At 38.6% G+C, this 22,335-nt stretch overlaps 1 protein-coding gene across 2 annotated transcripts in view; it reads left to right on the plus strand.

Moving 5' to 3' along the window:
- Positions 1-22,335, plus strand: part of SLC4A5 (solute carrier family 4 member 5) — a 765,106-nt gene that overhangs the window by 737,073 nt on the left and 5,698 nt on the right. For both annotated transcript variants that reach the window (XM_044083082.1, XM_044083081.1), the window contains exons 22-23: positions 1,767-1,922; positions 13,654-13,724. In XM_044083082.1, coding sequence (XP_043939017.1) covers positions 1,767-1,922; positions 13,654-13,724 — 227 coding nt within the window. The remainder of the gene's footprint in view (positions 1-1,766; positions 1,923-13,653; positions 13,725-22,335) is intronic.

Consider the following 22,335-nt stretch of genomic DNA (forward strand, 5'->3'; position numbering starts at 1 on the left):
TAAGAAATCTTCCATTAGCTGCTACCTATGTTCTTCTCATAGATGTGTGATTACTGCATTAACCATTGTTGAATGTAACCCTACAGCTGTATAATTGTCCAACAATCATATTTTCTTGGCTAACACAATGTTTATTTATTTTATGCTCATTGCTTTTATATACATTTCTCTGTACTCTGTACTACTACTAGTACAGTATTAGTACTGTACCATGTTAATTTTTGAATTTTTTTTACTGTACAATCTATGTGAGCCTTGTAAATTGTATTTTCTTATCTCTGTGGAGCTTTTCTCCCCGGGCCTTCGCTGAAAATGGGATAATAAATAAAGTATCTTTTATACAATCTCGCAAAAGCCACAGTAAAGTGTTCCAACTTATTTCATTCAAATGCACACTTGTGCAAAACCAGACTGTCAAAGAAGATGGAAACAGAAGGAAGGGGAGTTGACAAGCTAGGATATGCTAATTTAATAAAAACTGCATACTAAAATGTTGGCAGATCTGACTGTGATTGAATCCAGGCAACCATTAAACAGTCAAAAACACTTATATAAAATCATGACTAAAGGCACTAAGGTCTGCTTTGTTTGAGAATTTATTCTTAGCAGTGCTAATAGGAAATTACCCTGTCCAGTTTAACCTCATCTTCTTTGGGATAGTATCTAGAAAGAGGCATAAAAAGTCTTGTGTGAACATTTCACCCATGGGATGGACAACAGTATAGGTACCACAAGAAGACATTATTTGATCCTCTAGAAGCTGCCTGTAAAAGTGCATTAGTTATTCATAATCCGTATTTACTACATAAACCAACATCTTTCAAGTGAAGTAAATAGAAGTTAAATTTGAGTGAAAGACTCTCCCCAAAAATGCCATATTTCTTAAAAGCAACAAAAGTGGAAGTGACTTCACAACCAAATGGCTCTAAGTACTTACTCCTTTCAATCAAAAAACTGCACTAAATTAAAAAAAAACAGATGTGTCTGGGAGAATTTTTCACCATTTTAAGAATATGTTTTTAAGTGCAAAACTTATTATAATGCAATAATTTATTTTATTATAAAATGTAATACAGCTGGAAAGTGGTCCTGACTGAAATATACCTAACAATTTTGTATCTTTGCAAAAGGGATCATCTGACTTTGATTAATAATCTTTCTTTTTCTTTTGCTGCCATCTCTTTCCTTCTAATTTTCCAAAACAATATCAACATATAAATTAATATGAGAGCTGATTTCAGTACTTTTGGACAGTGATGGTTGCATTATTCCAGAAAGCATGGTTTCATCATAGCTTTTATGCATTGTGAAGTGATGAACTAACTACTGTTGTATCACAGTTGTATAAAACTGAGACAGACATAAAATATGTACTGAACATTTTAGGATGTAGGATAGTGCAACAGAAAGGAGAGCTGAATAACTAAGATTCACAGGCATACTAGACAATACAGTTTACATGATAAAAGTACAATAATTACATCCCAGTTTGATTTAATATGTTACCTTTAAACCTTATTTAAAAAGAGCTATAAAAGCATATGGTCTCCTTGAGGGAAGAAAGGAAAAGTGCCAGATTTCAGTGTTTGAAATTATTTTTTAAACCGGATAGGGAGCTTAGCAACTGCACCCAGAATATATGTTATCAAAGAACCCCACTTCGGAATCTATACCAAACCCGTAAGTTCTTCATGAGGTCAGCAGTGCTCAGATTCAGTCTAATTATCTTTTTTTTTCTTTTGATTTTCATTTTTTCGCTGCTCCAGATTCTTGCCTTGATTGTGGTAAGGAAGATGCTGGATCTCATATTTTCACAGCATGACCTGGCCTGGCTAGATGATATCCTTCCCGAAAAAGAAAAGAAGAAAGAAGAAGACAAAAAGAAGAAGAAAAGCAAAGGCGAAAATGAGAGCGTTGAAGAGGTGTGTAGTAATAAGACACTACTGAAATGGTGTACAGCAGTTTAGTGCAATAGTCCTCAAAACCTTTAATCATTGTTTCAATAGCTAAACGAAATGCTTACAGGACTGATGCTATTGTTTCAAATGATGTCATGCACAATGCTTGCAAAAAAGGTAACATCAGCAATTGTAAAACGTCAGTTAGCTTTGCATCCCTGTTATATACTGAATGACCAACATCCTCTCTAAGAGTAAAGAGAACAGTTGCATTCATTCACTTAAAGTGAAATAAAATTGACTAATCAGTGACCTGCTCCAAGCTTTTTGCATATTAAGTTGTATAATTGATTAGACTTCTTCTTCTTCTCCTTTTGGCTGTTCCCATTATGGGTCACCACAGTGGATCATCTGTTTCCATTTCTTCCTGTCCTCGCATCTTGCTCCATCACACCAACCACCTGCATGTCCTCTCTCACCACATCCATAAACCTTATCTTAGGCCTTCCTCTTTTCCTCTTACCTGGCAGCTCCATCCTTATCATCCTTTTCTTAATATATTCAGCATCCCTCCTCAGCACATGTCCAAACCAATGCAATGTCGCCTCTCTGGCTTTGTCTCCAAATTGTGTGACCTGAGCTGACCCTCTAATATTCTGATTCTTAACCCTGTCCATCCTCGTCACACCGAGTGCAAATCTTAACATCTTTAACTCTGCTAATTCCGTCTCCTGCCTTTTTGTTAATGCCACTGTCTCCACCCATATAACATAGCTGGTCTCACTACCCTCTTATTGATCTTACTGGTACTCATCTGTCACAAATCACTCCTGACACTCTTCTCCACCCACTCAACCCTGCCTGTACTCTCTTCTTCACCTTTCTTCCACACTCACCATTACTCTGAACTGTTGATCCCAAGTATTTACACCCATCCACCTTTGCCAGCTCCACTCCCTGCATCCTAACCATTCCTCTATCCTCCCTCTCATTCACACACATATATTCTGTCTTAGTCCTGCTGACCTTCATTCTTCTCCTCTCTAGAGCATATCTCCACCTCTCCAGGGTCTCCTCAATCTGGGCCCTACTCTCACTACATATCACAATGTCATCTGCAAACATCATAGTCCACAGGACATCCTATCTGATCTCATCTGTCAACCTGTCCATCACCATTGCAAATAAGAAAGGGCTCAGAGCTGATTCTTGATGTAATCCCACCTCCAACTTAAACGCATCTGTCACTCCTACTGCAGACCTCACCACTGACACACTACCCTCATATATATCCTGTACCACTCTCACATACTCTGCCACTCCTGACTTCCTCATACAATAGCACAACTCCTCTCTAGGCACCCTGCCATATGCTTTCTCTAAGTCCACAAAGACACAATGCAACTCCTTCTGACATTCTCTATACTTTTCCATCAACACTCTCAGAGCAAACATCACATCTGTAGTGCTCTTTCCTGGCATGAAACCATACTGCTGATCAGTAATCATCACCACCCTTCTTAACCTAGCTTCCACTACTCTTTCCCATAACTTCATCCTGTGACCGATCAATTTCATCCCTCTGTAGTTACTACAGCTCTGCACATCACTTCTTCTCCACTCCTCAGGTAACCTCTCACTTTCCAAGATTTCATTAAACAATCTGGTTAAACACTCCACTGCCATCTCTCCTAAACACCTCCATGCTTCCACAGGTATGTCATCTGGACCAACAGCCTTTCCGTTCTTCATCCTCTTCATAGCTGTCCTTACTTCCTCCTTGCTAATCCATTGCACTTCATGATTCATTATCCGCACATCATCCAACCTTCTCTCTCTCTCTCTCCCTCTCATTCTCTTCATTCATCAACACCTCAAAGTACTCTTTCCATCTGCTCAACGCACTCTCCTCGCTTGTGAGTATGTTTCCCTCATTATCCTTTATCACCCTTACCTGCTGCACATATTTACTAGCTCTGTCCCCCTGTATAACCAATCAGTACAGGTCCTTTTCTCCCTCCTTAGTGTCCAACCTTTCATACAGCTCTCCATACACCTTATCCTTAGCCTTCGCCACCTCACTCTTCACCATATGCCTCTTCTCCTTATATTCCTGACTACTTTCTTCACCTCTATGACAATCCCACTTCTACTTTGCCAACCTCTTTCTCTGTATACTCTCCTATAATTAATTATACTGAAATGTATAATATGCAATAATACTCTGTAAACTAACATTAAACTATATACATATATATACATATATAGACTTACCTAATATTAGAAAACCAAGGAAATGTCAACAGCAGTAATCAACACATAAACATTGACAAAAATCGTTGACGTGCTTTTGCACATGCTCTAAGGAATATCCCCGGAACATGCACATTTTGAAATATGTCTCCCCACACACCTCCTGCTAATTATTTAACCCACCTGTAAGACAGCACAATCCCTAGGAAAAGAGCATATCCCCATGGATTGTTGATCTTAAACAACTGATGACCATCTGGTTTATTAAAAATGTGTGTCGACAAAACAGAGGTCGACATTAAGGAGTTTCACTTAATTTAAGCAATTCCATACAGACACATACGTGTGTGTGTGTGTGTGTGTGTGTGTGTGTGTGTGCGTGTGTGTGTGTGTGTGTGTGTGTGTGTGTGTGTGTGTGTGTGTGCACATGCGCGAGCATGGACCTAATTTAATCAAAACACCCAAGTGTGTGTGTGTACTGAATTTAATCAAAACACCCAAATTTCAATGTCACAATTTCACCAGAAATATCAACTTTCCAAAAGTTAGCACTATGTTACACATGTGCCGGGCAACAGTCTCAGCACATGCAAAGCATTATTTTAAGATTACATAAATAAAACATTGTTTGTTTGTTTGCTTGTTTTTGCAGAGTAGCAAGTCCCCTTGCACCCCTGTAGTAACTCCAAGATTGCACAATGTTGGGTAAAGGGTATATTTTCCTACCCCAAGAATTGTACAGTCTTGCACACCTATTGACTATCTATATTGTCAACCAAATTTTGTTGACTAAACAGATGCCAACCAAACAGGTATTCAATGATATCCAGCTGCGATACCTATAAATCACCGACACCATATAACCAAAAGTTCACAAACACGAAACCTCACATGCCCAACACACCACAATCCCGACAATCAACAAACAAAACAAACCCCCTGTCCAAAAAGCACACACACAACACAAGCACACCAAAATCCTTACAAACCCACACTAAACCTTACATACACAACTATCTATAACCTTAACCCAAACCCTAACCCTAAGGTCCGTCACTATCGCACACTCACCTAACCCGCGCCCTAACCCTAACTCACTTAACCCGCCCCTAACCCTAAAGACTGTCACTATCGCACACTCACCTAACCCGCGCCCTAACCCTAACTCACTTAACCCGTCCCAACCCTAAAGACTGTCACTATCGCACACTCACCTAACCTGCGCCCTAACTCTAACTCACTTAACCCACCCCTATCCCTAGAGCCCGTCAATATCGCACACTTACCTTACTCGCACCCTAACCCTAATGTCTGTCACTACCGCATACTTACACAGCCTTTTCACATTTCGGTGTTCTCAGCATCGGGGTTTTCATCCGTCGGTCATCTCAGTTTTCGATCTTCTGGTGTCAGTGTTCTCATCGTCGGCATTGTCAGCTTTTGGCATTGTCAGGTAGACCCATATATATATATATATATATATATATATATATATATATATATATATATATATATATTTCATTCAGATGACTGAGATACAAAAATCTAGATAGCAAATTAACTTTTTAAAAATTGTTCATTTTGAAGCAAGACTCTACCTTTCTTATTTTCTCTGCCTGAAATATACAATTTTTGAATAAATGTTTGTTTGATCATTATGAAATTTGTCAAAATACGTTGAGACTACCAAATGTAAATTAACTCTATTAGTATTCAAAAAATGTTCTAATTCTTTCTTTCAGGAGTCTGTTGTCATGGTTATATACACTAACTCACAGGGATATCAGAATATCCAAATCATAAATGCGATATCGCAATTTCTAAAATAATTGATGGTAATACCTTTGCTTTTATGCATCTATATCAGAACATCGAAACCGACAACACTGAACGCTCACATGAGTGAATATTCACATGCTTGACAACAGTACTATGGGGGGTTGCGCCCCCCCCCACACCCCCTGCTAAATATATATTCCTACTCCAAGATCGCACTACAGTGAGGAAAGGGCAAAAATCCCGATGTTCCCTGTACAGCAAACAAAATTAATAAACTTCGACGATGTGATTTTTTTTTCGCTCATGTTGAGCGTTCAACATTGTCAGTTTCTATGTTCTGATATAGACCCGCTTTTATGAGTAAACTATTTTTGTTCTGAAGCAAATTTGCAAACTAGTTTGAAAACAGTCCCTAAGGCTGAAAGATGCTATAGGCAGACATTTTTAGCAGTAAGCTGTCTGCACTTTAACTGGTAGACTTATTAAATTGTGCCTTAAATTATATATTTATTAACAAATGGGAGAGGAGTTATCCAAGACAATAAATTAGCATAAACACAAGGAAGGTGGTATACACAAGGAAGAATGAATTCCTTGTCTTCTGACTAGGGTTTTCTGGTAAACTAGATGATTGGGAGAGTTAAGAAAAGTGCGCCATGTCATATTTTCTCTCCTTACTAATTAAAGGCCAAGCAATTGCAAGACACTAGTAGGCTTATCAGATAACTGGGTCTATAGCTAAAATAAAGTGATAGTAAAACAAATTAATACATTCTAATTAGTAAGCTTTTACTACAAAATCTTACTCTTTTGATGGTGGATCAGTAGCATCCAGAGGCAGCTTTGTTGCAAAGGAAGATGGTTTTAGTGTTACAACCATATATCTTGTTAAAATAAAAAAAAAAAAAACAAATGTAACCACAGTAGACAGAGAGTTACAAAAAGTAGCACAACTGTTTTACGAAAGAGGGTATCCAGCTAACATAGTGGAGAAAAATGTAGAATATGTTAAAAGTGAGTGGGGTAAAAAATTTAAACCACTGATAGGTGATGTACTACAGGAAAAAGAAAATTTGGAAGAGGAGAAACAATTTAATAGGGCTATGGTTATTCCTTTTTGTGGACAAGTTAAACAAGTGAAACAGATTTTTGAGAACAATTGGTCCATTCTTAAAAAATAACCCTAGAATATTTTCAGTTGTTGGGAAAGAACCCACTTTTGTATACAAAACTGGGCTCAATTTAAAAGGGGCATTTGAGCTTACTAACAAAAGTCAGGTAGTGGGTAATAGTGGTATAACAAGATGTGGTGCTTGTGCACAATGCAAGTTCATACAAGCTAAAGAGCATGGTAACCCTGCAAAGCATTTTGAAGTCTAAGGTTTTCTTTGAAAAAGGAAATTGTCAAACATCAGGGGCGATATATCTGGCAGCTTGTAAAACCTGTCCTGCTTACTATATGGGCAAGACAGAAAGGCGTATTAGGGACAGAATATACGAGCACCAGTACCAGACTGCCACAGGAAATATAAATGATGCCCTATATAAGCATTCATTAGTATATGCAAATTTTGTTCAGTTTTTGTTGTGGAGTGAGTAAGACCAAATCCTAGAGGGGGAGATTACAGGAATTATATAGAGGAAAGGGAAACTAAGTGGCAAATAAAACTAGCTGCGACCCATGCACCAGGTCTTAATGAAATGGTATCCTTAAAACTAATATTAGTGAGGAAAGCTACCTCATAAGTACTGTGTATCTTAGTCTGCGTGTGTGTGTGTGTGTGTGTGTGTGTGTGGGGGGGCTTCAACTACTCAATATATATATATATATATATATATATATATATATATATATATAGGGTTACCACCTGTCCCACTTTGCGAGGGACAGTCCCTCTTTGGGCAGTTGTGTCCTGCAAAAATATTGTAAGAATGGCAACTGTCCTGAAATATTAGGGCAAAATTATTTCCTATATTTTATGTAATAGTTGCATAAAACAGTTATTCTGCATCTGAAACACCTAAATGTTATAAGAAACAGAATAAGCAACTAAAATGCTACAAGAATAAGCTTTTATTTAGGCAAAAAAGTGAAGTTCTGTCCCTTGTACTGACCATGGGTATGTTTTGGCTTGCAAAATCTGATGTTTGTACCACAACTGTCCCACTTTGGCCATTTGAAAAGGTGGCAACCCTATATATATATATATATATATATATATATATATATATATATATATATATATATGTGTGTGTGTGTGTTTTAAAGCAAGTCAATGGATAAATGTGGTTGATTTTTATCTTAAACAATTTTTAAGTTTACATTTGATGAATACCTCGGAATTTGAAATGTTATTTTTTATAAATGATGTTTGTTAAAATGTTCTTGTGTTAAAAGGTGTTTGTAGTGCATTTCATTTGAGCATTAATGCATCTTTAAAGGATTGTGAAGGGTGATGTCATCACTCATTTTTAACAGTATTTAAAGGCTGTACTATGGAGTGCAGTTAGATTCTAATGAAGTCCCCAGTTTTAGGGGATGAAAGCGCTCAGTCTGTGTCTTTGTATGTTGGAAGAATAAAAACAGCTTGGACTGAAGAGTTTGGCTGACTGGTAGTGTTTCCTACTGCTTCACAGTGTATGTTTTTGATCTTGTCAAAATAGTTAGCAGAATCATTTCATATTGCATAAGTTAGGTCATATAATATTTAGACACTGAGATCATTTTCTTTTATTTATGGAAGTACAGGAGACATGTTATGGTTCAAAGCAGTGATATTAGTAGAAAACTGTTTGTGACCCAAAATCAGGCTGTAAAATGCCTCTCAAAGCAAAATTTGATTGCATCCTACCTGGCTTGGTAAGTCACAATAGCTGTATGTGCTTTCTTCACAGCAGGGATAGGAGTTACTATTGTGGGCTCATTACGACTATGGTTGATTCCCTGAAAAAGGTCTATTTATTCCTAACTGATCACAGTAACATCATTAACTTGTACTTCGATGGAGCAATGCTTTCAAGTGATATACTGACTTTCACTTCCTCTTATGGCTGGGGGTTGGTAGAAAATTGGGTTCAGGATACAAGTCACAGTATAGAGATGTCTCACAAATCAAGCCTGCCTTAACAGTTCAAGACAGTTCTATCCTATTTTATTCACAATGGCAGCACTCTTTTGGGTAACTTTACTATAAGGTCTGATGACTCCTAGTTTATAGCACTGGTAGTGGCAACCTGCACATTATTAATAGAATGTTTCTAAATAAGGTGCTAAGTCTCAAATCATTTTGCAGGGGACACTTTCTACTTGGGGGCAGAAGATTTAGCAGAAAATGGGAGTCACAAACCTAAGCACAGTCCAGAAATGCTTCCTGAATCAGAATTGCCCTTGTAATTTAGGACAGAGCTCTTATTAATATACATATTACTTGCTACAGTTTAATTTCTAAATTTAAATTATTGTAATTCTTGCAATATTTTTCTGCAGTAAAAGCAAATTTTTATGCGTATACATTGCACTACAAGATATGTTTTTCTTCATATACACCACAATGTAATCATCTCCTCTCCTTTATTGTCAGTCTAAACAGCCCATGAATTCTTGCATAGTTACATAAGTTTACCAATAAGCCATGCATTTTGATACCATCAAAAGAAACTGACTCATGGTTTCTTTAACCTAACTTATCCAGGTGGTAAACATATCCTTTCTCCTCAGATATTGTCCTTGATAGGTGGTCTTCTTACTTGTGAGCATAACAGAAAAAAAATTAACAGCTTTTTTCCAGTCTCCTCCTTTTCCCATCTTTTGATTTATTCTATCAGTCCTTCTGTGGATGCATCTTTTTTTCATTTAGAAAGTATATTGGTTGAGTTTCAGTGGATAAATGACAGTGCGTGTAAGTGATGAAGATCATATGAAAGAAAATGATCAGTGAATTACAAGAAAATAAAGGAACATAGCAAAACTACAAGCTTTATGAAATAAATCACAACGGATAAATAAAAAGCAATCCTGGACAGTCTCCACTTTTAACTCCTGAATTTTAATAGTCTCTCTCCAAATGTGCATGACCTTACAGCAAATAGAAATACTTGGTCTAATAAATAAACTGAATCTCCATGTATTTGCTGCTATGAAACTCACATGACAAAGCTGCATCCTCTGAACTTTTATTTTAAAACATGAATTTTCATAAATTGGCACTTTGAAAAATCCACATTGAAGCATCTGTATTGTATGCCACATAACAAATTGTTAGAAGAGATGAAAAGGAATATGAGAAGAATTCATGGCATAGCATTTAATAGCATTCAAATGGCATATGGCATAGGTGAAATGCAGTGAGAGTAGTTGTAAAAACAACCAAAAAGGTTATAGGGTGGAAAGTTATTCTATGTAAGATACAGTTTTGTCACTCTGTCAGATCAGGGTCTGATGGCTGCAAATCTGATAACACTATCTTATATCAGTCACATGCATGACACAGTATGTCGATCTGATACTCAGCAGAATAGCATGCAGACTGCATTGCACTGGAAAGAAAAGGGATCAAAGCCCTCCATATCCTGGTAGAAAGAAAGTTCTAGATGATCACTGGGGATACAATAAGTTTATCAGTGACATGATGTAAGGGACTGGATGCAGTTCTTATTTGTACTACACACACACACACACATACAGACACACACACACACACACACACACACACACACACACACACACACACACACACACACACACAGACACACAAAACACACACATGCACGCAAACACGCGCACACACGCGCACACACACACACACACACACACACACACACACACACACACACACACACACACACACTCTCTCTCTCTCTCTCTCTCTCTCTCTGACACAAACAGGTAGACAGATTTATGCATATGAGACATCTGGTGAATGGCCACGTATACACCACTGAAAGGCGTCAAATGTGCATGACTAGGCACATCTATATTTGGGTGCCATGTGTCTATTGCCAAATTGCTAGCTGAGAATTGGCATGAACAACTCTGTGCAGTTCTCAGTCCAAACTACAATCCACAAAACTTGAGCAAGGAAGCTTTGCCTTTCCCAAGGCATGGTGGCACTCCAGTCACAGTATGCATGCAGGCACTGTACTAAGGCTGGACATGGGCCCTCCTTTGTATGGCATTGTACAGTAAACACAAGATGTGTCATGGTCTGATGATATGAGAAAGCCTATGGTGAATGCCTAGAGACTTGCAGAACACTAGTGCAGACTATATAATGTGATTGTCCACGTGGACTTTCACACTTAAGCAAGTGCTATGCCACTGTGGAAGTAAGGTGCACTGGATGCATGGGTTAAGCTGGGTTAACAGTAGATGGAATGTTCTGGATGTATTTTGTTGCATATATGGAAACATTCATAAGTGCACATCTCTGTCATCTCTGTAGTTGGAAAGGCAGCTCCAATGATGCAGGCTCATGGATCATTTGTTGTTTTCCCCATGGCTAAGTCACCATTATCATCAAGCACTGTAGGAATGTGTGCTGATCTGTAGGGAACATGTCTCCCAGTGCCACTTTGGCACTGCCAAGGTCACTGTCCTACTGAGCAGAGTCTTCACTATTCCTAATAATGGTCTGCTGGTGCAGATTTTACACAGCTTATATAATTGTGTGGTAATAATGCTTAACCCCATGCTGCACATTGTTATGTCTATAGGTATGCAGAAGTGCTTTTATGTATTGCTTTGGACATGAAGATGAGCAGTAATCCTTCACTAGTGCTCACTACTGATGCAGTTCACTTCATCGCACACCACCCCATCCAAGACAGTTCAGTGAGGTCAATACACTAAATGGGTCTCCAAAGAAAAACTTCCTTATTGCTTCCTATAAGCCCATGAAGTAGAGTATGACCCTGCACCATCTTACCTTCAAACACAACCTGCAAGGTCACTAAACCTCATGGTGGGTTATAAGCATCACAGCCCACCTAACACTAGAAGCTTAAAAGGCATTGATAGTTCATATCAGAATGAAGGTATATGACATAATACACCATATCAACATGATGGTGCATCAGATGATGGATAGCTAAAGTGACCAGTAGCATAGCGACATCAAACAAGTCCTCAGCACTAGCTGTTGGTCACATAATCATTTGCAGCTGTTGCAGAGGTGGACTTTGAATGAGAAACATGCATTGTGGTAAATGACTGCAGTATGCATGGAAAATCATCATGTAGATTATGGGATGCAGCACCTTGTACATTCACAAAGAGAACAGCTGAATGATTATCTGGCAGATGGACAAAATGCACTTCAGACACACGGATGTGTGCAGCTAGTAACACTCAGTAATTTAACAGTTAAAACAATGGGCTACATGGCACATCCTGTACATTCTCTTATCAACATAGTGGTTATACCTGAAAAGCACCAGATGGCATCCACTCTAGCAGAGATGATATGCTACCGAAATAAATGAATACACATGATCAACCAGCTATAATGTGGGACACACATATATCTAGCAGTATAAAGACATATATTAAAATTGAATCAGTCTTTACTAATCTGTGTGCCACCAAGACTGGTCAGCTTTGAAATGAAGTTTATTATATGGAGTCATTACCAAAGGACCAGAAACTCATCATCTACTTTGAGACTGCTCTTCAGAAGTAGATCTGCTTAAGCTGGATGCCATCTTTCATGTTTGCCTGTTCTAAAAGACCTTAGATTTCTTCTGAAATCATGGATCCTGGTGCCAGATAAGCAGTTTAGAGTCACCCTTTCCTTGTCCAGTCTGGTGATTATGGAATAAATATGCATAAGTACAGTGTCAATGTGACTAAAATGCTTCCTTGTGTAGAACAGTCTTTGGGGCGTTTTGGGCTTAAGTATGCTTTCATGGTCAATCTTGGGTGAACTATGTACATTTCCAGTATATGTCACTGCAGAAGGAGTAGGTGTTGCTTTGTACACCTCAGGATGGGATTTTTTAAACTGCATTACAGGAGGCCTTGGCATTTTCTTTACAACCTCAACATACGTTATGGGCCTTGTGACATGTTGTGAGCAATACAGTGTTGTGGAGGAATAATGTTTACCAATTGTGGGCTGATGAGAGGTTTGTCTGCATGCTTCTTAAATGTTTGCATCTCTCTCAGGATGTACTGTCAGTTGGTAGAGTTTATTGTACAGTCAGTAAGCATAAAGCAGTTGCTACACTGTGACACCTGATGGGATAACTCTAGCCACAGATGGGATAAGAACAGACCATCCTTGAGTATAGAGTCTCAACTTAAGGTAAGTGGATAGTTAGTGGTGTATGTATAGTTTAGTGTAGGGTTAGGTGTAAGAGTTTAGGTGTATGTGTGTGGATTGCTGTTTGTTTGGTGTGCTTGTGTTGTGTGTATGTGTTGTGGGACAGCAAATTTTTTTCCCTAGGAAAAAAATCGCTGTTCCGAATGTTCAATGTTTTTTTTTCAATTGCTAAGGTTCGATATTAGAACACTCTACATTTTGAATGTTCGGTGTTCTAATATAGACCTGATACATCTATGTGTGTAATTAATGAGCGCTATTGATAGAGGCACTTATCTTTCATTCTTCATACTACACCACAGTTGCTGTTACTTGTACAACCCAAGATTTATTAACATGTAGTACTAATGTTTCTTTTACAAGACCTTTTGTCTTAAGTTAACAGTATCTGTTTTCTTTGGCAGGAAAAAGGACATCCAACAGGTCTGGTACGGTCTGATTCATCACTAGATGCTGGCTCAGAAATGGATCGCAGGTATCATCTTCTAAAGAGTGTATCATTTTTTTTTTTCAGTAGAACTTTTAAGAAACAAAAGGCAGACAGAAAGCAAATGAAGGGTTTTTAGAGACTGTCTAGAATTCTTATTGTTTCACATATTTAAAATGGCTGCATTCCAGGATTAATCAGTCTGTATGAACTTTATGGTGTCACCTTTGGGATTAACGAACAGGCAGGTGTTAACAATGTATGTCATGATGTACAAATTCATTTCTGAGCATACCTCTCAACAGTCCAGATTTTCACAGAATGTCCAGATTTTTGCTTCATATTTTTGGTATGTTCCTCATAAAGTTTGTGATTTTCTGGATTTTTGCAGCAAATCATTGAGGACTGAATTCACTAAATAATGACATGTATTTGAGTTAAGATTTCATATCCTTCAGAAAGTGTATGGTAACGCTTCTATATTATCTTGTCGAAAGATGACAATATCGAATGGCATAAACAATGAAAATGCCTTACATCGAAACTGTTCTTGTGGGGGGCTGTGCCCCCCACACCCCCCCGCTAATTATATATACCAACTCCGAGATTGCACTACAGTGAGGAAAGCGCAAATTTCCTCATCCTCACTGTACCATGATCCCGCAACAACACTTTCGATGTACGGCATTTATGACATTATTGCTGTTCGATATTTTCAACATGCGATAAGGTGAAGTAGACCCTATGGTAACACAAGACCTTTTGTTCTGGCAAATTTCTAAGTTTATAAGAGCAATATTTAAAATCTGTTCCTATTTTTGGAGCTTTAACCCCGTTATTTGTGGCTTTGTCCATACCTCTCAACTGTCCCTGATTTTCAGGGACGTCCCTGATTTTGACTCAAATTTTAGCTCTGTCCCTCTTAATCCCTCCTAAAACTAGTGACTTTTGCAGGAAAGGTGGTGAATTACACTTAATGAATAATGACAATAATTAAGAGTTATAGACTTCTTTTCCTTCAGAAAATGTGTATTAATTCATATGCTCTGATTCTTTCAATGTTTCAAGTTAATAGCACTAATATTTTAAAAGTGTCCCTGATTGTCCCTGATTTTTTTCTTGAATTGTCCCTGATTCTGTTGAAATTTGTCCCCGATTGGTTGAGAGGTCCAGTGCTTTATGCTAAGAGGTTGAGAGCTATGTTTCTGATTGGTTGAGAGATCCAGTGCTTTATGCTAAGAGGCTGAGAGCTATGTTTCTGAGGTACACCATTTTGCCCTTCCAAATGCCATTGCATGTATAAAGGCCTGACATAATCATATGGTATAGCTGGCACACAGACTAAGAAAAGCGTGCATGCATTCAGCTGCATAGAGACATTTTTTTTTCAAATTAATGTCTGCATTGGTCCTCCTGTTTAGAATTATATTCCATACAGCAAATGTAATTGTATACTAATGAGTGTGAGGAAAAATACTGTGGGAGATTTTGATACAGTAATCTGAAATCCCTTGCTACAACTCTGCACAGGATTTCTATTCCTTATAGGATTGGTAAGGCACAGTATGTCATACAGCTGAGTGACTTACTTGCTGAGAACAGGTGAAGGACCAACATGTCATAATAATATCCGGAATCAACATCTGACAGAGATAAAGCATATGATCTATCAAAGAGTGCAAGCATGGACAGCAGATGGCAGGGAGGGTGCAAACTCAGCACATTAAATGAACGTGCATCACATTATAAAGGTGAATAAGGAGGGACAGCATACAGGAAACACCGACGGTTTCACAAAGCATGGCAATGGTATCTAAGTCACATATGCAGTAAGTGAATGGCTCATGTCAGAAAGAGACGACAAAATGCATTACTCACATAAGCCACACAGATACTGAAGGAAGAAGCTGGCAGAGTATGGTACAGTGCGTTACTTTGTTGCCAGGTGGATTCTGATGAATCACATTGATAAGTTTACTTCTACATATTAACTTCTTGTCTCCATCCCCACTTCAGCAGTGAGTCTACAAAACAAGCAAAAAAATGATAAAAAAAAGACAGCAGCACCAGCAAAGTTAAGAGAGCTTAGCTATGTTAAGACACTTCTGCATGGTAGTTTTTTCTCTTCCTTGCCCACCCCCACCCCCTCCCACACCCAAAAGCAGGTCATCAGGGAATCCTCAAGGCCAAGAGTTCTGGAGGTGTCTAATGCTGGCTCATTCTCTCATTTCACTCACTTCAAATGTTGTATTGTGAACTTATTAAACAATAACAACACAGAAAGAGAAGTGATACAAATCAACAAGAATTCTATAAAGGTAGTGTTACAATTTTATGAACTTAGAACTATGGCAATTGACCTGGGATAAACTGCAAGAGTGATACTTAGATCCAGTAAAGGCATTCTACTCCTTGCCGTAGTCATTTTTCTTTCTCCTGCTAATGGAGGAGAAGTGACTTTGTTCAAGTATCCTGATGGTATGGCTTCAATCCCCAGGCTAGTACCATTTATGTTTCATGAGGAATCTCGAATGCCCCATGGTACTCCTTACATAGCATGCCATGATGGCATTTCTCTTTGTTCCCTAATGTCTCCCTCACTTAACTGATGTGAGCAGCTTCATCACTAGAAGGGCCTGATATACATATTCACAGACAGAGGCAGGCAAAACTTCCATTAGTGCCTTGGGAATGCCAAGCTCATGTCCCCAGTTATGGCTGACAAGCCTCCACTAGCTGGTGGAAGCAAACAACCATAGGATGGCGAAGTCAGTGTCAGTTATTCATTCCTACTCCTACCTACTTGGCTCCTGAAGAGAAAAAGGTGCTATTCAATCATGAGTCATCTGGGTCATAATCAGGGCTTTATCTGTCTATGCCATGGAGGTGGGCTGTACAAAGATCATCTTTTGAAAATGTCCACATCTCACTGTTCTTAAATGCCTTGAAATAAACGTAGCTTCATCCTATATTCCCCTTCCATACTTTATTCTTCTTCTAAGCCATATTAAGTTCAAAACCTCTGTATAATTTTTATTTTTCATTATCATGATTTATTCCCATAATCAGTGTGTAATGTTAACAGCCTGTTGCCTTCGATGTAGCTGAAACAAGATGTTGCTCCTGTTTCCTTAAGGTTAGTTTCTCTGTCTGAAATGGGCCTAGTCTTGTTTTTTTCTTTTTTTTGATATTCAGCCTGTAATATAGACTAAGTTGTGTAAAATACTACATACTAAGCCATATTCACCCACACAGGACTGTAGCCCAGATTTTTGGTGTTGTACAGCAACTTTCAAAATATAGTCTAAACATGCAGCCAACCAGTGAAGTACCTCAACCACACCCTATAAAGTGGCATGCTTCTAAATAGCAAATAATTCCCACATATTTTATTTTGATTTTTACTTTGAGAATATTAAAATAATTTAGCTCCTAATCCAAATGCACTACAGTATGTTCCTAAATAGTAGATACCACACCCTGTTATCCTTAACAAAATGACTGCCCTAGAATCATCAAATGCTCTAACTGATAAGAACAGCACTAGTTGCCTTCCAATTTATTTTTGAAATCACTTGAAAATAACGTCCCTCAGGGATGAAACAAAATGAACATCGAGGCAGCCATCTTGTGACATGTCCCTGAATATAAAAGGGGAACATTTATTTTTATCGACTGAGATACTGGCAGGTATTCATAGTCAGCTTGTGAAGTACGGAAAATAAGCACAAATTGTCTTGTATACTTTGTTAGTGTGTTCCAGTAACATCTCATAAAAAATATGACAATATTCCAATAATATGCCATAATCAAAAACATGTCTTAGACCATGTTTATTGACTGTAAGTACCACTGTGTTCTTTTAAGCAGTGGGGTTCATACAGCTACATGTAAATGTAGTAATCTGCGGATGTGGTCTATGGCAATGAGCTTTCCTGTTAGACATTTTCCATAGTATGACAGTCATAGACTTATTTATGCAAGTGCTGGACGGGGCAGGAGTCCAAATGTGTAATGTTGCCCTTCACACACATGCACTGAAGTAGTAGGAATCTGCACAAAGTGGAGTGTGTGTGTGTGTGTATGTGTGTGTGTGTGTGTGTGTGTGTGTGTGTGTGTGTGTGTGTGTGTGTGTGTGTGTGTGTGTGTGTGTGTGCATGTATATATCTGTGTGTGTGTGTGTGTGTGTGTGTTGCATGTATATATCTGTGTGTGTGTGTGTGCATGTATATATCTGTGTGTGTGTGTGTCTGCATGTGTATACATATATATATATATATATATATATATATATATATATATATGTGTGTGTGTGTGTGTGTGTGTGTGTGTCTGTCTGTGTGTGAATGACTACAATTAACTAAATGGCACACCACTGCAGCTCACTCAGTATATTGCTGCAAATTAAGTTGAACTAATGTGCCATTTTCATGAATCTATGATAGAGATATTATCATCTCTATCAACAGAACAATTTTATTTTTCTTATTGTTTTTAAATAATTGTATCTCAAAATGGGCTCCTTAACACAGATGAGTTACCTTTTGAAGTAGTAAATCCAGTTAACTATCCTTTTTCGGGTCTATATTACAACAGCGAACAGGCATTTAATCGAATGCCTCTTTGCCGACACATATAGAGCGAATGCTTAGAACACTGATTTCTTTCCCTTGGAAAGAAATCGGTAGTACTAACACACAAACACACACACTTTCAAACATTACAATGTGGGGGACTCCACCCCCCCACACCCCCCTAACTAAATATACCAACTCCGAGATCGCACTACAGTGGGAAAAGGGGCAAACACACGGGGAAGGCCAAGCGATTTCTTTCCCAGGGAAAGAAATCGGTGTTCTGAGCATTCATGCTTTAGTGTGTTCACTCTATATTTGCTGACGAAGAGGAGTTCGATTAAACGTCTCTTCGCTGTTGTAATATAGACCCCCTTTTTCACATCCAGGCCCTTGCCCATGCTCATTCTTTCCTTCTAAAACCATTGCTACTTAATTTAGTCACCACAGGCTTGGGATATCTCCAAATACAGCACCTTGGTCTACAACCTGACATTCATAGACAGGAAATACAGTGCCCCAAAAGTTTATTCAGTTCATTCAGGTAGATGTTCTCTGTATACGTCACCAAGGCCTAAGTCATACAGATTAAATATGAGTGTATCCAGTTCACCAGTGTTACTGAACAGATTAATTGGTCTGTTGCAACCAGGGTTCATTATATAACGTGTATATCTTTATAAGCTGGGACAATCAAACTTATATTCCAGTAATCAGAGACCTAACCATTACTAAAGGTTGACAGATCCAAAAATACTGCCATGTGGTACAATGACAAGGGGCTAAATAATCCTTTTGGGAGAATATACATTTTGGATGTTACTACTCAAGTGGAATTACAGCCTAGCTTGATTATAGCATGAGCTGCAGGATGCGTGCACTGATGGTAATTGTATACACTATCCAACTGACACTTTAAGTGGTTATAAAATTTTTACTTAAAAAAAAGATTGGTACTGCAGATGGTTCCCTATTACATTCTTGAAGACGCACTTACCCGAATATGTAAACACCGACACATCTTCATCGAACCGGGTAAACATTGATCATCCTGAAGCATGAAATCCGAAATGTCGAATCGTCATGGTCGGCCCTTCCGTGGTATAGCTTTGTAAGTGTGTGATAGTTACGGACCTTAGGGTTAGGGTGCGGGTTAAGGTAAGTACATAGATGGTAATATATGTGAGATTTAGTGTGGGGTTAGATGTAGGGTTTTGTTACGTGTATGCATGTGGATTATTTAGTTTGTTTGGGTATAGCTTGTTAGGGTAATTGTGCAATAGTTACAGACCTTAGGGTTAGGGTGCATAGATGGTGGTATATGCAAGATGTAGTGTAGGGTTAGAAGTAGGGTTTTGGTTAGTGTATGTGTGTGTTTATTTAGTTTGTTTGGGTAGGTAGTATGTAGCGGGAGGTGGGGTGTGACAACTATGACGGTTTGAGCTTTTGAATTTCACGGTTTAGGACATTCAGTGTATTCGCGGTTCACAGAATATGTGTTGGTGTTTATGTATTCAGTTAATAGGGCATTTGTGCTTTCAATATAGACCCACTGCAGATATGTAGAGAGGACAAGATGTGGCCCATCTACGTTAATGCGCTGCAGCTACAGCTCACAGTATGCAGTTTCACTTTGAGAAAGATAATAGTGGTCCATTACATAGTATGACAAGAGTATTAGGCAGTATTAGTGTTGGTAACATTTGGGAGATAGTTAAGAGATCAGATTGTCTGAGAGGATTAACAATGCCCCTTGTTTCAGTTTTCCTTTCTTTCCATGTTGCAGCAGTTTGCCGTGTTGCCATGTATAAATAGATCATATCTATTAGGTGGTTGCAAAGAAATATTTGCCGCAGCCATGTGGGGAAGGTAAGTTTTAACCCTAACTAGGGGATAATGTAGTAGCCATTGCAGATGTATAAGGACAGAGATCTTATGGTATGGGTGGACTGAGATGCATTAAGTAATGCAGTTGCATTAAGAGGTTCACTTTGGAGCTACACAGAAGCGCCAATAGAGTGGCTTGAATATGTCAGGAACAGGAAAAACAGTTTTTGTCCGAAGGCTTAGCTGTATACACCACTGCTCCAGTGTTCCTGTTACATGTGTGTTCCAAAATGGTACGTTTTCCCTACCATACTAGGTGAGTCATGTTAAGAGAGGGGGAATAGCTGGGGTGATGTGTTCTACCCACTCAGAAGGGAATGACCTCTTCTTTATTTGATGATCCCCACCCACCTATGTTTTGTGTGATATAACTCATGATGCTTCTACCTGTCACCAAATGAAACCTCAGCCTTATCTGTATGGAAGGAAATTCACTGTAGTTACACCACCTCCTTTGGTTTTCACGTGTTCATTTTGTGGTCTAAAGGTGTGGAAGGCAATGTAACCTTGCAGGGATGGAGTACTCTCTGAGGCCTTAAACCAAGATTCTGTGACTGCACAGACATCTACATTTTCTAGTGATAGACGTGCTTCCAGGTAGTGCAGTTTTTGGTTTAAGCTCCTAGCATTTGGCAGCATGACCCTTATTTTGTTCTGATTGGATAATTTTATGTCGGTAAAGTTGCTTTCGAGACCTTGCCTAAAAAAGCCACTTTGAGGGAGGCAAGAGCCTTTGTCAGCAGCTGAAAACCTAGGGGTGCCAGGTGCAAACCGTCTGTGGCAAAGCAATGAGATTTGTTGACCATGGCATCCCAAGCAGACAGGAACTGGATCCCCCGGAACAACACCAAACACTAAGCCAATTATTGAATGCAATCATTTTTTGTTTATACTGTGGCATCACTCTAGGTGAAGGTAGTATGCGACTCAAGGCGAGGGACATATCTGCCTGGGACACATACTCAGAGAACTCGACCATGTCTCTCTTCATGTAGTTCAATGAGGTACATCTCAGGTTATTCACACCAACATGAACTATAACAGAGTCATAACGGTACTTGTTGCTGAGAGACCTGAGTGCATGCGTGATTTGGTGAATCCTGGCACCAGACAGGCAGTTGACCATGACTTTCTCCTTATCCAACCTGGTGAGTGGGACATCCATTTGTCTCACTAAGTCTTCAATGTCAAGAAATTTGTTTTTTGAGTGTTATGCCTTACGGGCTTGGTGAGTGAGAAACTGGTGTTGGTATGTGTCATGGGTGCTGTGGAGACTGTGTTAGCTGTAGCAGGCTTGTGTTTTGGAGGTCTGTGGTGTTTCGGTAATTTTTTTGAGAGAACCTCCTCATATGTGGATGTATGTGTTTGAAGCATCTTATGTGTATGAGCAGTGCTAATGTGAATATGTAGTGGTGGGTGAGTTGACAACCTTCTCCGTGAAATATTTAACTTTTATAACTTTGAACTGTTTTACTATCCTAGTGTTAAGTGTGACTGAGTTTTTTTTTTTTTTTTTTTTTGGCTGAGGCTTTTCTTATCACATTACTTGTTTTCTGGCATGTTCATTTTTCAAATGTACAGTAGCTTTTATTCACACTTGCACTGTAATTACAGTGTACTTGGACTAATGCATTGACCTAGCTAGCTTTTCTGTCTGTAAACAGTAATAGGCTATGCTGAGAAAGACATTTAAAATGTGAAAAATAATTAGGCTTAATGAAATTAAGGGTTGCTGACAGTCCACAGAGTATTCTGCACGCCAACTGAATTTCTCTCCCCTTGCTGTAGTGTGGTACACCTCCGAAAGCCACTAGATGGCAGAATTCTCCACAATACATATAGTTCTACCTGAAACCCGAAACTACTGAATAAAATGTTAGAGGTAAATTATGACAGGCAATTACCAGATATCAAATATCAGCATATAACCACAAAAGGTGGTATCCAATATCTCCATCTATATAATGTAAATATTAGCTCTATTCAGCGTTGATAAATGGTTAAGTCCACTATGATTAAAAAGTTCATCTTGGTGAGTGACGCAGGATGAGTCAGCATGAAGTTATTATAGTACAGCTGCTGCAAGTCATGCAAGAAGTGCAGATAAAGCAAAAGGAATGTTCCCACTTTCCATATTTGCTGACACAATATATGCGCCTTTTAGAAAGTGGTCCAGAACTTACAGAAAGCTGTAGCTA

The sequence above is a fragment of the Protopterus annectens genome, chromosome 9.part0 (assembly GCF_019279795.1).
Source record: "Protopterus annectens isolate FY-2018-M chromosome 9.part0, PAN1.0, whole genome shotgun sequence".
Lineage (NCBI taxonomy): Eukaryota > Metazoa > Chordata > Ceratodontiformes > Protopteridae > Protopterus > Protopterus annectens.